This window comes from Wallemia ichthyophaga (assembly GCF_000400465.1).
Source record: "Wallemia ichthyophaga EXF-994 unplaced genomic scaffold scaffold2, whole genome shotgun sequence".
Classification (NCBI taxonomy): domain Eukaryota; kingdom Fungi; phylum Basidiomycota; class Wallemiomycetes; order Wallemiales; family Wallemiaceae; genus Wallemia; species Wallemia ichthyophaga.
The window spans coordinates 588,156-601,525 of record NW_008806275.1 but is presented as its reverse complement, the minus strand read 5'-3'; the positions used below and the strand labels follow the sequence as shown (position 1 = coordinate 601,525).

The 13,370-nt window shown below is 45.7% G+C and overlaps 5 protein-coding genes across 5 annotated transcripts; 3 read left to right on the top strand and 2 right to left on the bottom strand.

Annotated features, from left to right (window-relative positions):
* Nucleotides 1-323: 323 nt before the first annotated feature.
* On the top strand, nt 324-1,760 carry J056_002257 (Proliferation-associated protein 2G4; the record flags this gene model as incomplete). The annotated part of the gene is made up of 7 exons (XM_009268121.1): nt 324-376; nt 424-432; nt 484-776; nt 827-960; nt 1,011-1,086; nt 1,133-1,293; nt 1,344-1,760. 7 exons carry the CDS (start codon nt 324-326, stop codon nt 1,758-1,760), a joined length of 1,143 nt encoding a protein of 380 aa, XP_009266396.1.
* A 126-nt stretch (nt 1,761-1,886) lies between these two features.
* On the top strand, nt 1,887-2,718 carry J056_002256 (24 kDa Ras-like protein; the record flags this gene model as incomplete). The annotated part of the gene is made up of 5 exons (XM_009268120.1): nt 1,887-1,896; nt 1,947-1,967; nt 2,016-2,033; nt 2,085-2,321; nt 2,375-2,718. 5 exons carry the CDS (start codon nt 1,887-1,889, stop codon nt 2,716-2,718), a joined length of 630 nt encoding a protein of 209 aa, XP_009266395.1.
* A 436-nt stretch (nt 2,719-3,154) lies between these two features.
* Nucleotides 3,155-5,995, bottom strand: J056_002255 (uncharacterized protein; the record flags this gene model as incomplete). Its single annotated transcript, XM_009268119.1, has 3 exons — nt 3,155-3,543; nt 3,591-3,846; nt 3,905-5,995. The coding sequence occupies 3 exons, from the start codon at nt 5,993-5,995 to the stop codon at nt 3,155-3,157; spliced, it is 2,736 nt and encodes a 911-aa protein (XP_009266394.1).
* A 267-nt stretch (nt 5,996-6,262) lies between these two features.
* Nucleotides 6,263-7,228, top strand: J056_002254 (Mitogen-activated protein kinase; the record flags this gene model as incomplete). Its single annotated transcript, XM_009268118.1, has 2 exons — nt 6,263-7,139; nt 7,185-7,228. The coding sequence occupies 2 exons, from the start codon at nt 6,263-6,265 to the stop codon at nt 7,226-7,228; spliced, it is 921 nt and encodes a 306-aa protein (XP_009266393.1).
* A 283-nt stretch (nt 7,229-7,511) lies between these two features.
* On the bottom strand, nt 7,512-10,808 carry J056_002253 (Chromatin assembly factor 1 subunit rlf2; the record flags this gene model as incomplete). The annotated part of the gene is made up of 5 exons (XM_009268117.1): nt 7,512-7,752; nt 8,252-8,420; nt 8,632-8,913; nt 8,959-10,716; nt 10,766-10,808. The coding sequence occupies 5 exons, from the start codon at nt 10,806-10,808 to the stop codon at nt 7,512-7,514; spliced, it is 2,493 nt and encodes an 830-aa protein (XP_009266392.1).
* Between the last annotated feature and the right edge of the window lie 2,562 nt (nt 10,809-13,370).

The window sequence follows — 13,370 nt, the reverse complement described above, 5'->3', positions numbered from 1 at the left end:
ATTTCTCTATTCAAGCGCAGGAACACTTTGGACGAAATCAAGTCTTCCTGGCCAATAGTGACCGAAAATGGTGGATGCGATCAATGAATCACGTTTTAGCCTCAAAAGTAACTTCGCATTATATTTGGTAATGGTCAATTTGGTCCGAAATTGGACTAGAATGAGTGCGTGAAGTGAGATAGATCAAAAGAAAGTTCAGCAAGTAAAGCGTGCTTGGCGAGGCAGTGAGAATTAATAGAAAGAGTTGAAGAATTTATTGACGTAAAATGTGAATTTTTGGAGACGAATAGCTGAAATTGCAATCCTCTCTCTTCAAATCTAAAATGAGCGAACAAGACAAGAAAGTTGAAGACGTTACAGGACTTAACGATATTACGTGGGTTGAAATGTGGAACTAATTTTTACCACTAAAGCCTCTTGTAGGATCACAAAGTAGGCTGAAGCGTCTGTCTACTTGATTAGGAAAAGCTCACAGTACATTAGACACAAAGTTGCTGCAGACATTGTAAAGCGCGCTTTTGATCAAATTGTTATAAAGTCTGTAAAAGATGCCAAAGTCATTGACCTTTGCACTTCCACAGACGCTTTCATCAATCAAGAAGCTGGAAAGGTGTTCAACAACAAAAAACCAATTCCAACAAAGGGTGTTTCATTCCCAACCTGCGTAAACGTTAACAACGTCATTTCACACTTTTCCCCACTTGCTTCTGATCCAGACACTAACTCTGTCAGTTTGAAGGATGGTGATGTTGTTAAGATTCAATTGGGTGCACACAGTAAGCTTATCTTTATATCTAATGTCTCATACTCACAACGAACTTCTTAGTCGATGGCTTCGCTAGTATCGCTGCTGAAACCATCGTAGTTGGCGCTACTGCTCAAAACCCTGTATCCGGTCGTAAAGCAGACGTTATCCAAGCCGCTTGGTACGCAGCTGAAGCTTCTATCCGTCAAATGAAGGTTTGCTGAGTCTTGGCTATCTCATTGCCCTTCTAAACCCACAACTTCAGGTTGGCGAGAAGAACTGGACAGTGAGTGACACCGTCAGCAAGGCCACAAAAGCTTTCGAAACTGCACCAGTTGAAGGTGAGCAATCATTCTTCAGACCTCACGCAACTCACAATTTATTCAGGCATGCTCTCATGTCAAATGACTCAAAATGTTATTGACGGAAAGAAGAGAATCATTCTCAACGGAAACCCACAACAAAAGTCAGATTTAGGTACTCACACTTTCGAAGAAGGTGAGGTTTATGGTGTGGATGTGCTCGTTTCTACGAACCAGGAAAATAAGGTGATTAGGGTGAGGTTCAGAGTGAAAATTTTCTGACATTCCCTCAACAGCCAAAAGAATCAAGCTACCAAACCACAGTGTTCAAGCGTACAGACCAGACTTACATTCTTAAGTTGGCCACCGCCAGAAGAGTATACTCTGAGATCCAAAAGAAGTCAGGATCATTCCCATTCAACATCCGTATGTTAGAGGATGAGAAGAGAGCGAGATTGGGTGTACAAGAAGCAGCACAACACAATTTGCTTACACCATTTGATGTATGCGTTGACAAGACAGATGAGACAGTTGCGCAATTCTTCTTCACAGTTGGAATAACGAAGAATGGACCAATAAGATTAACGCACCCACCATCATGGTACAAGCCAGACGTAATCAAGTCAGAAAAGCAACCAGATGAAGAAACGAAGCAATTGTCGCAAGCAGCACTGAGACCAAAGAAGAACAACAAGAAGAAGGCGACGAATTAATTCGAAAATGAGTTTTGTTAAAATTGAGTAAAATTAATTTAAATTTTAAACAATTTTCATCTTCTGGATTTACATGTACTCGCTTGTTGGACCGAGCAACAAGACTTCTAGAATTGAAAATAAATAATGGCAGGAGGTGGGTAAATTGATAATGAGATGTGAAAATTGACTTACATATTCAAATAGTACCAAAGGAATACAAGTTAGGTTAGTAGATTGGCTTACGTAGAAGACTGATTGCTTAAATTGTTATAGTCGTTGTCGGTGGTGGTGGTAAGTGTTATTGGCGGTTTAGCCTAACATCCTTCTTACGCGTTCAAATAGGCGTCGGCAAATCTGCCCTTACGATTCAATTCATTCAATCACACTTCGTAGATGAATACGATCCAACGATTGAGGATAGCTACAGGAAGCAATGCCAAATAGACGCAGAGCCAGCTCTACTTGACGTGTTGGACACTGCTGGCCAAGAGGAGTACTCTGCTATGAGAGAGCAGTACATGCGTACAGGTGAAGGATTTTTACTAGTCTACTCAATTACAAGTCGAAACAGTTTTGAAGGTGTGTTTCTGCGTTTGCTTTGAGAGCGTTTTTTTATTACTCACACTTACTAGAAATTGAGACCTTCCATCAGCAAATACTCCGCGTAAAGGATAAGGACTTCTTCCCTATGGTCCTCGTTGCTAATAAAGCAGATTTGGAATTTGAGCGTCAAGTTGGCTCTAATGAAGGTCGCCAATTGGCTAAAAACTTTGGTTGCAGATTTATTGAAACTTCTGCGAAACAGCGCATTAACGTCGATGACGCATTTTACAATCTCGTTAGAGAGATTAGATTATATCATAGGGATCAAACTGGTGTAAAGAATCCAACTACACCTAACCAGATGGAAAGTATGCAACATGACAACGGTAAACCAAAAGAAGCTGGTTGTTGTGGTGGATGCGTTGTACTTTAATCAACAAAACATGAAAACAAACAACACAAGAAACAAGTCCGATATTCCTAAACAAAATCATCCTGCAACTTATTCTTTGGCTCACTTATCCTACACTAGCTCTTTTTACAAAGTTTTACTCACTTCTGTCTTATCTTATGCCTTCAAAAAGACGTTAATCAAAGGGTTGGAACACACACTCCAATGCTTATTTTTCTCGGGCTCTTCATTAACCTTTACACTTTGAAATCTTTCACGATGATGCTCACAATGTTTCACAACCAACACCACACAATCAATCAACACACACACACACACACACTGGCGAGTATTTCCGTTGCTATGTATACCTATCCCTTCGTTGTAAATTCATTTATACTTTCATTATTTGCAGTGCATTCTGTGCAAAAGCATTTATTTTCGGAGTAAAGTGAAAATTGGACAAAATATACCGACCTCACCAAGTACGCCATGTTGCCGCATCGGCAGCATCAGCCATACGAGTTTCACCGAGAAGTTGTGTATTGATGAGTTTGTGGATATGGCAAATATGATCCACATAAGACATGCCATCATTATTATCATCCTCTATCAACATATTTCCAACTTCAATTTCAGTAGGATCCACATCCTGCCTAGCGATCAAGACGGGTATCGATGATGGTGGGTTAGGATATGAAGCTCTGTAGATGACTGAGCGCAATGCTATAGAGAGTGGTGTGTCTAAATCAGGTAATACTCCCAATCGTTGATCTATCTGTGATTTGGATTCGACATTCCATATTTCTTTGACAATCTGCTTATCGACATGATTACCGAGCCATATGATTGCTAATTCACCGTTATCTGGGTTGCTGAGTTAAGATGACGTCGTTTTTCTTCATACCACCTACGAATCAGATATGCTCCATGAAGTTCTAGGCGCTTGTAGCTTGCGCGGATGAATTCTGGCACACTCTCGACCCCTTTATGAAGAGGATGAACACGAGGATACATAGCTTGGAGCAGTTTATAGGGTGTACCACTCAGAGTTTGTCGAATAGCATGTGAGCGCACATCCGAAGCCACCGCGCCACCTTTCAAGCACTTAGATTTAATCATCCCAAGTGTAAGAATTGGAAATTGTTTGTAGCTTTCTGGCAGGATGAGCTGTAGGAGGAAGAAGGCAACAAATTAGATTAATCAACTAAGAAAGCGACAAACCCACCTGACCGCCTTTGTTCGACTGAGCGCAGTGCTTGCGATAAGCCACGAGCACCTGCACAGAGCGATCGATGAGTTTATCGCGAATACTGCCGAGGGGGCGACTAATGACGTGAGCGGCAGCCTGTTTGTACAGAAGTACAGCCCCGGCATCCACATCGGCATGACGAAAGACGGTTGCAGCTACATCTGACAATTTAGCCATGGTATTAAGTACGCGTACCTTCCTCGCGCCTTCTGCACCGGTATAGAGCACTGCGACCTGGAAATGCACCTCATCCGCCTGCCCATGACCACCGCTCTCATCCTTCTCTTTGGCGGACTGCAGCGCATTAGCCGCCACTGTACCCCACCCCTTGGTGAGGGAGGATGCATCGTGAGCGAAGAGAGCGCTCATGCAGCTGTCGGCCGACACGCACCCCATGGTCAGATCTGAGCTGCGGTCTAGGAAAGCGCCGTGGTGCTGTGAGATGTGGAAACCCTTGCTGCACCTTATTTTTACACTTGCATTATACCCCAGTGCACGCGTAGCAATGCGCGTCAGGTCCGCCCGCACCTTGAGCGCGTGGCGCGCCGGATCGAATTTGGGGTAGAAGTACGACTCACCCCCAGTGTACTGCGCGAGGGCGGCGAGAGTACCTACGTCGGTGTATTTGTAGGGGAACATAAACATGTTCACTCCGACACCGGCGTCCGTGAGAGACTCAGATAGGTTCGACCACCAGGTACTCGCGCTCGTGTAAAGAGAACGGTCGCGCTCACTGACTGAGGCCGTGCCGCCGGGTGCGGGGTCGCGCTCAGTCAGTCCACCAAGTCCGTCAGTGGGGAGCTGCGACTGGAACACATTCACCTCGCCACCTACCTCCCGTAAGACATCCATGGCGGCCGTCAGCGCTGAACCTAGTATGGAACCTCGTGGGTTCGTATCACGGAACATTGTAGGAAGACTGGCAAGGAATGAGAGGATGTTGTGCTTGGATGCATTCACATCGACTATGAGTCCTCTTGCTAGCGGATTGAAGGGCTCGTCGGTGTCAGGGACTATCATCAGCGATGGCACCTCACGTTCAGCTGACATATCGTGGAAGTGGAGTGTAGAGTCATACGTAATGAAACCAACATAAGGAGTGTTGAGGGGAGTGGGGGAGGAGTAGAGCGCGTCTTTTATGGTGAGTGAGAGCGTGTGGAGGAGACCAGATTGGCGTGATTGCAATCCTACGTCTATCAAGAACAGTCTTGAAAGTTGGGTTGGGGGGCGTGGTGTCTCAGTGTAGGCAGATTCGAAACCGATAGGTGGAGGGGGTTGGAGTGCATAGTAAGGTCTTGGAAGAACAAAGTCAACGCTGCCAAAGTTAAACTCAGGCCTGTGCTCCCTATCTAAGCGTGTGTAGGTGTGTGGATCGAGTGCAGAGAAATAATCGTCGTCTACAGCGTTGTGGGTGGAACACAAATTACATTGCCAGTATTTACCGCCATTTATAAACTTGACTGAAGGATTTACGTATGCCCTGCAAAGCGTGCAGCGTGGTGGACCAGACTGAGAGTTGGAAAAAGAGTGAATCTGGGGAATCTGGGACGCGGGTCTATCGCTGAAAGGGCTTATAACCATGCCAAGTGGCAGCTGGCAGCTTCTTGCGAGGTCATTAGTGGCTGGTATCGCGTAGGTGGATAAACGGAGTAGGTTAGGAGATGAGTAGCCGTTGTCTGTGCAGTTGAAGGGGATAGAAGCGGAAGGGAGAGAAGTCTGGTGAACATCCAATGTAGATAGGATATAGTCAGCGTTTAAATTAGCGTCTGATTGCTGTATCTGGCTCGCCAAAGAGTCAACCGGGGAAGGAAGAAGATCTGGGTTGATCTTTGGCTTTATTGGGTTTGAGAATATTTTACCAGCGGTATGTGGAATACGCTGGGTTAATGGATTGAGAGGAACATCACCATCCTGGAATTGCTCTCGTTGGTGCTGCTCTCGCTGCTGCTGCTGTTGCTGCTGATTATACGGGCTAAAGCTATCGAAATCCGAATCCTCGTTTTCTTTGATAAAGTCCTGCTTTGTATAAATATCTTCTGTGTGATATGCTCTGCGGGAATTGCTCATGGCTGTTGCACCCGAACAATGGCCACCACCCAACAAAGCCAAAGCCAGCAGCAACTACAGCAGCAGCAATCGCAGCAAAGAAGAATTAAATTCAGCGTTGGGACTAAATACCAAGTGTGAGTGGATTTATATTCATTTACACGCAACTCATCTACTCTCAGGCTGGATGTCATCGGCGAAGGCGCTTACGGCGTTGTTTGCTCTGCTATACACCGCCCGAGCGGCCATAAAGTAGCCATCAAGAAGATTGAGCCATTGATGCATCAGATGTTCCTCCTGCGTACGCTTAGAGAACTTAAGCTGCTCAAATACTTCCAGCAGCAAAATGTCTCTGAGAATATAATTTCTGTTTTAGACATGATAAAGCCAAAGGATTATCCAAATTTCAAAGAAGTCTACCTCATTCAAGAACTGATGGAAACGGATTTACATAGAGTAATCAGAACTCAGGACTTGAGCGACGATCACGCTCAGTATTTTGTTTATCAAACCTGTAGAGCTCTCAAGGCTATGCACAGCGCTGATGTTATCCACAGAGACCTCAAACCATCGAACCTGCTTCTCAACGCAAATTGCGATCTCAAGGTCTGTGACTTTGGTTTGGCTAGGTCGACACAAACGGCTGAGCCTGGCTGTGAGACGGGTTTCATGACGGAGTATGTCGCTACGAGATGGTACAGAGCTCCTGAAATTATGCTTACTTTCAAGCAATATACCTCCGCTATTGACATTTGGAGCGTAGGTTGCATCCTCGCCGAAATGCTCTCTGGTAGACCATTATTCCCTGGTAGAGACTATCATCACCAGTTGACACTGATTTTGGATGTCCTTGGTACACCAACGCTCGATGAATTCTATGCAATCAGCTCTAGACGCTCCAGAGATTATATCAGAGCTTTGCCTTTTAGAAAGAAGAGATCATTCAGCCAACTTTTCCCAGACGCCAGCCCAGAAGCTGTTGACTTTTTAGCAAAGACTCTTACTTTCAGCCCCAAATCTAGAATGTCTGTTGAGGAATGCCTCTCACATCCTTATTTATCTGCATATCATGACCCAGAGGACGAACCATCGGCACCACCACTAGATGCATCTTTCTTCGAATTTGATCATCGCAAAGACGTTATTTCAAAGGAAGAGTTAAAACGTAGGTTATGAGCATTTTAGGTGAGCAAACTGACAGATCTCATAGAACTATTATTCGAAGAAATAATGACGTTCAAGCCTATTTGCTGATGTGGCTAGTACTGCTAGTGTTACTAACCAAGCACAAAGTTATCATACCCATTCAATATCTTCAACTTTTACCTCTTACACTTCCTCATATCCTGAGTTTTTACTTCTCATTACTTTTAACTCAAACTTCTAACAAAGATAGACAAAATGATATAAAAAGTTTCCACATTAGACGTATGTCAATTCAATTACAATTCTTAAAATTCTTAAAATTCTTATTCGTATTCGTAGTCGTTAAACTGGAGTGGTGGCATGTCGTACATTTATGTTATGTGGAATGTGTTCACTTCTGGAATGCGTTTTGCAATTTGTCCATTAGTGATCCACGTCTCTTAGTGTCGGCGCCCTCGGTCATAGAATCGTGAGCTTGTTGTGGCATGGACTTGTCATCCTCTGGCTGCATTTTCGATGCAACATTGTCAGACATGGACTTGACGTTATCAGAAGCTGATTCTGTGTAAGTCTTTTGCGAGTCTGGCTTCATGGTGGACCTTGTTTGGTCGAGAAAATCGCGTCTTGCTGGTCTGGAGATTGGGTGTGAGTGGGGGGTGTAGTGGATACATACGAATACTCACTCTGACATTATATGATTATGTTTGTACTAGTTGAGTTGATTGTCGTATGCCAAAGTGTCTCCCTTTAAATATCCCACAGATCAAACCTCGTGACCACTTCGACTTAGACATACAATCGTCATTGCCAGATGCGCAGCCTGTCTGACTCTCTTCGCTTTTATCGGATCGGCTTGAATGCGTGGGATTTAGGTGTGTATGGATAGTATTGTGAGTACGCGACTCGTTGGTGTGTCCAATTCCCAGTCCCATCTCTAGCGCAATATCCCAATTATACAAAAGGTATTTGTGTACATGTGAATTACACGCTGATTGGTATAGATATTTCATCATTCTACGTTTGCGATTAGCATCACTCTCAGTAAATCCTTGAGGTGTGGCTTGAGTACTTCTTCATCTGCAATGAGAAATTAGCGTCATTAATCTTGTTTCACAGCAAATCCAAGCCGACTCACTCCCAAGCTCCTCATTTGGATTCACCAACTTTGGCCTATCCTTATCGATGCCTTGGCTTGTACTCGGGAGCATTATCGTAGTAGTGCTCTCCTTCTCGTCGAAATCCAGCAAGGTCTCCTTGTTGGTTATATAATCATTCCCAAACACACCGCTCGCATCCATGGCTATATGCGTTATTAGTTGAGTTCAGTTCAAGTGAGAGCTGAAAACCTAATAAATAGCTTCAATTTATCTTTTTGCATGTTTACACGTCATGTTTTATATTATCTGTTACATGCCAAAGCGAGTTGACTTTCTTGCCTTCTCTTCGCGCATTTGTCGTTAACATAGACTCTATCGCCGTCTTGGGAATCTTTGGCCCATTATGCACCTCACTGAACTTCTGACGCAGCTCCTCTACTAGCAATATACGCGATTTTGTTGAATTTTCCACTACAGATGCAAACAATTGGATATGTGTCTCTGGTATACTCGTTATTTTCCCTTGCGTTGTTGATGTTTCTTTCGAGGGTGTTTTCGAGTCGCCGTCGACTTTTTCTCCTGTTGCGCTTGATTCTGCTTGCATCGGCTGTTGTTGTTGTTGTTGTTGTTGTTGCGTCACCAATGTTGGCTTGAACTGACTAACAAACTCTTTTGGATTCACCGATACTTGTGCATCTGATCACGTGTCAGTTTATTCATTTATCAAATACTCCCACACACCATTAAAGAACCTTATCTGGTATGTCATGAACGGCGGATATGTTATCTGACCATCCTCAGACTCCCACTTCAACCCACTAATATAAGGTTTAGATGGCTGGTTCGGTTTTTTCGACTTGTTCTTCTTCTTGGCTTTCGCACGCTCGTTGCGCTTCTCTGCCGCGATAGCATTATCAATAGGATCATCAGTTTTGAGGTCTGGTGGTATATTGAGACTATTGACACTATCAACATTGTCGACATTATCGAGATCAACACCCTCTAATCCAACATCTTCAGTATCGCTAACAAGCCAGCTGTCAGCATCTGAGTCGTTGTCCTTGTCCTTCTCATCGTCAGAACCAGGCTGAGATTGAATCTCTTCGCCCTTTTCGTCTTGCTCCTCCTCACCCCACTCCACTTCAGAGTCATAAGTGTAGTCAAATTGTAGTGCATCTTTAGCTAGTGGCCGACGTGGACCAATTGTCGAAGATGACTTGGTGCACGTCCCCCACCAGCCAGGTCTATAGTCTTCGTGATACTCGAGAAGCTTGTGCTTGACTTTACCCCTGAATCTTGTTTTGAAGGATTCAAGTATGTCGGTTGTTTGGTCCTCATCGCCGCCTACCTCTGCTTCTGATAGCTGTTGCATGATCAGTCTCAAATCTACTGGAGGTGCTATCTTGGTGTTGGATGGAACGTGTTTGCTGGCAACAGCTGGATTCTTTTTTATTATTTTCCATTTAGGTATTTCTGATAGAGAAGATGAGAGTGTTATGTCATCTGGTGTTGCTTTGTTGATAGTATCCCATAAATCATCAAATTGAGCTGGGTTGAAGGCGTTGATTGGTGCCATTTCAAAACCTTGTTTGAGATGGAATGGTTTGAATGTCTTGTGAAAATCTGAAACATCTTTAGATGGAGACAGGTGCTTTTTGGGTGTAGCGACTTTACTGAAGAACCCTTTAAATGCGCTTGACTGTTTTTCTTTCTTCTGATTAGCGGCTGCTATCTTGTCATTCTTCTCATCTTCCTTTTTCTGTTTCTCGTCTTCTTTGCGCTGCTTTTCGTCTTGCTTCTCGTCTTCTTTACGCTGCTTTTCTTCTTGCTTCTCAGCTTCTTTGCGCTGCTTCTCCTCGTCTTTTTTACGCTTGTCCTCGGCTTTCTCCTCATCCTTCCTACGCTTTTCGTCTTCTTTCTTGGATCTGTCGAGAGCTGGAGTCGGGACAGAAGCAGCATGCGATAAGAAAGTTTCTAGATCACATCTATCGACACCTTCAATTGACTCGAACAGCTTTTGCTGAGAAAACTCTCTATCAAAACGTCTTTGTTTAAGTGAATCGAGAGAGTCAAGGGGAAGGTGATCGAGGTTGTTAACTTCCCATTTGAAGAGCTTTAAAGTGTTTGGTAGGTCATCGCCCTCTAAACCATAATTCTTGAATTGAGCAACCTCTTTTATTGCAGATTGTAAAGCAGATTGGGTGATATCAAACTTGAAATTTGAAGGTTTAATTTGAGATTTAACATGTTTAATGAGGTCATTGAGTTGTTTGTCAGATTCATGTGTTAGAATTGAGATTAATTGCAAGTGATTTGAAGGTATTTGATTAAGATTATCATTTAAGCTCGAAAGGAATTGATGGAAATCTAGGAGTGATTGTAATGTTTTTGTATTCTTACTAAGATTTAAAGGTTTCTGCTTAAAAACAAGCTTATTCTTGTACTCTATAATTGATCTCTTTTGCTTCTTGTTTGGCGTTATTGTCGCGTTAGACGTGTCTAAGGGTATTCAATAAAGATCTACCAGCCTAAAAGCACAACCACTAACCTTTACGCTTTATTCCCATTTTATTTTCCTTGTCAATCTCCATTTTTGTTGGTGGTGGAGCACTAACAGCACACGACCATCATCATGAACAATAATTTCAATTCGGGATACCCACCGCCACCGACGCAGACGCCGTATTTGACTGGTTGGCAGCAGCCATCTCAGCCATCTCCCCTACAATCTCAACAAACCGGCTGGCAGCAGCCTCAACCCACTGGCTGGCAACAGCCACAGCCTACTGGCTTTCAAAGACCACAGCCCACTGGCTACCCTCTACAGCCCCAGCAAACCTCTTTTATTCAGCCACAGCCCCAGCCCCAGCAATCTTCCAGCTTTCTCCAACCGCAGCCAACTGGTTGGCAATCTCCCCAATCTTACAATCAGCTTAATATGATGACCCAATCCCTTCTCCCTAATGCTAGTCCCTTTGGAAACAGCCTCCCCCAATCATTCCAGCACGCTCCCGCTCCACCCAAGATTCCCTGGAAATTGTCTCGCGACGAGAAGCGCAACTATGACCAAATTTTTAAAGCCTGGGATTCTCATTCAACAGGCTTCATTTCGGGTGACCAGGCTAGAGACGTCTTTGGTCAATCTGGTCTGGCTTCCGATGACCTCATGATGATCTGGAACTTGGCTGACATTGAGAATAGAGGCAAGTTAAACTTGGCTGAGTTCCACGTCGCTATGGCTTTGGTTTATAGGCGTGAGTTATCCGTTTTAAACTTACTTTGACTGTTTAGCTTACACCATCACAGGCCTCAATGGTAACCCTATCCCAGACGAGCTACCCGATGAACTCATCCCTCCTTCTTCCAAAGATCTCAATCTACAGGTAGACATACTCAAAGATATTCTCAAACACGATAACCACCAACGTATCACTTCCCCTCAATTCCCATCTGCTAGATCTGACGCGTCGATTTATAAGCACGACGACAACGAGGCTGCTTCGTCTACTTACAAGTCTTCATCACGCCATATCGACAGACGCAACGTCCGACACTCAGATAACTCCCCCACTTCTGATCTACAAGACATGAAGCGCGAGCTCGCCAACACCTCCGCCAGGCTAGACAAGGAGACGACACTTTCCGGCCACCGCACCGAAGATGATGATGAACTGGAGCGTGATATGGATGATCTTAAGTATTCCATCAGGAGAGTGCAAGATGATTTAGATTTCGTTGGCTCAGGAAGACCCTCGCGCGAGAAAGACCAGGAGAGACGTCAGCTCGAAAGGGAGTTGCTATATTTGATGCATGAGCGACTACCTGAAGTGGAGAAGCGGATGGAAAGGGCACAAGGGCGCAAGAAAGAAACAGAGAGGGAAGCGGTACGCTATAGGGATCACCGCAACGACCGTTATAGGAGGTATCGCGATAGCGAGGAAGAAGAGCGCGACGAGTATTACCGCCGTGGTTCGTCCTCCTCGCCATACGCAAGACGCCGTGAGCGTGAGCGCGACTACGACCGAGACTATGATCGAGAATATGAAGGTGAAAGGGACAGTGTACCAGCTCGTGGATACATGCGCAGCACATACGACGACAAGCCACCACGCGTGGCACACAAGACACCACCACCACCACCACCCCCAGCTCAGCCGAAAGAGGTTGACACCTCAGCCAAGAGCCCACCTCCCGTGCCTGCGCAGTCCGCTCAGCCCACTGGCAGCAACAGCAACAGCAGCATGAATTTACGTGGCATGTCAGCCGAGGCGCGCAAGAATTTTATTCAGAACGAAGCACAGAAACGCGTTCAGGAGCGTCTCAAAGCGCTCGGTGTGGGTGGGGGCGAAGAGACGTCGACGGGCGAGACCGAGAGCGTGCAGGAACGTCTCGAGCGAGAGAAGAAAGAGGCGGGCGAACGTGCCCAGATGGAGGACGAGGCTAGGTTGAAAAGAGAGCAGGAGAGGTTGAGGCGGGTGGAGGAGGAGAAGGGCGCGCGTAATGCAGCCACACAAGCTGCACCAGCCCCTGAACCAGCTAAAGCAGCTGAGCCAACTCCAGCTCCAGAAAAGAGTCAGCCCGCTGGTAAGAAACCACCCCCTCCACCCCCTTCGAGACGTCCTGCACCGGGTGCGCAGACGAGCAAAGCTGCCGTCCCAACACCACCTGCTCCTGGTCCTGCTCCACCCGCCGATCCGGAAGACGAACTGTTGGAGCAGCGCAGGAAAGCTAAGGAGGCGCGTATGAAAGCGCTCCAGGACGAAGAGAAGGAGTTAGAAGAAGCGGAGAAGAAATTTAAGGAGCGCCAGGCTAGATTGCGCGCTGAGGGCGATGCTAGACAGGCTGCAGAGGCGGCGACACCTGCTCCTGCTCCTGCTCCACCAGCTCCTATCCCGACCCCGGCTAGCGTGCCGCGCGCTGTCCCATCCCCCCAGCTCTCCATACCTGCTGCTCCTGCTGCTCCTACAGTACCCTCTCTATCGCCACAAGCAGCTCCAGCACCTCCAGCTCCGGCCCCAGCTCCACCTTCACCTCAGCCGCCCCAACTACAACCTCAACCACAAGCTAGTTCACAAGAAAAGGAGTCTACAAACCCATTCATTAGAATGCAGCAGCAGAAGGAAAGAGTGAGTGGCGCCACACATAAGACTACT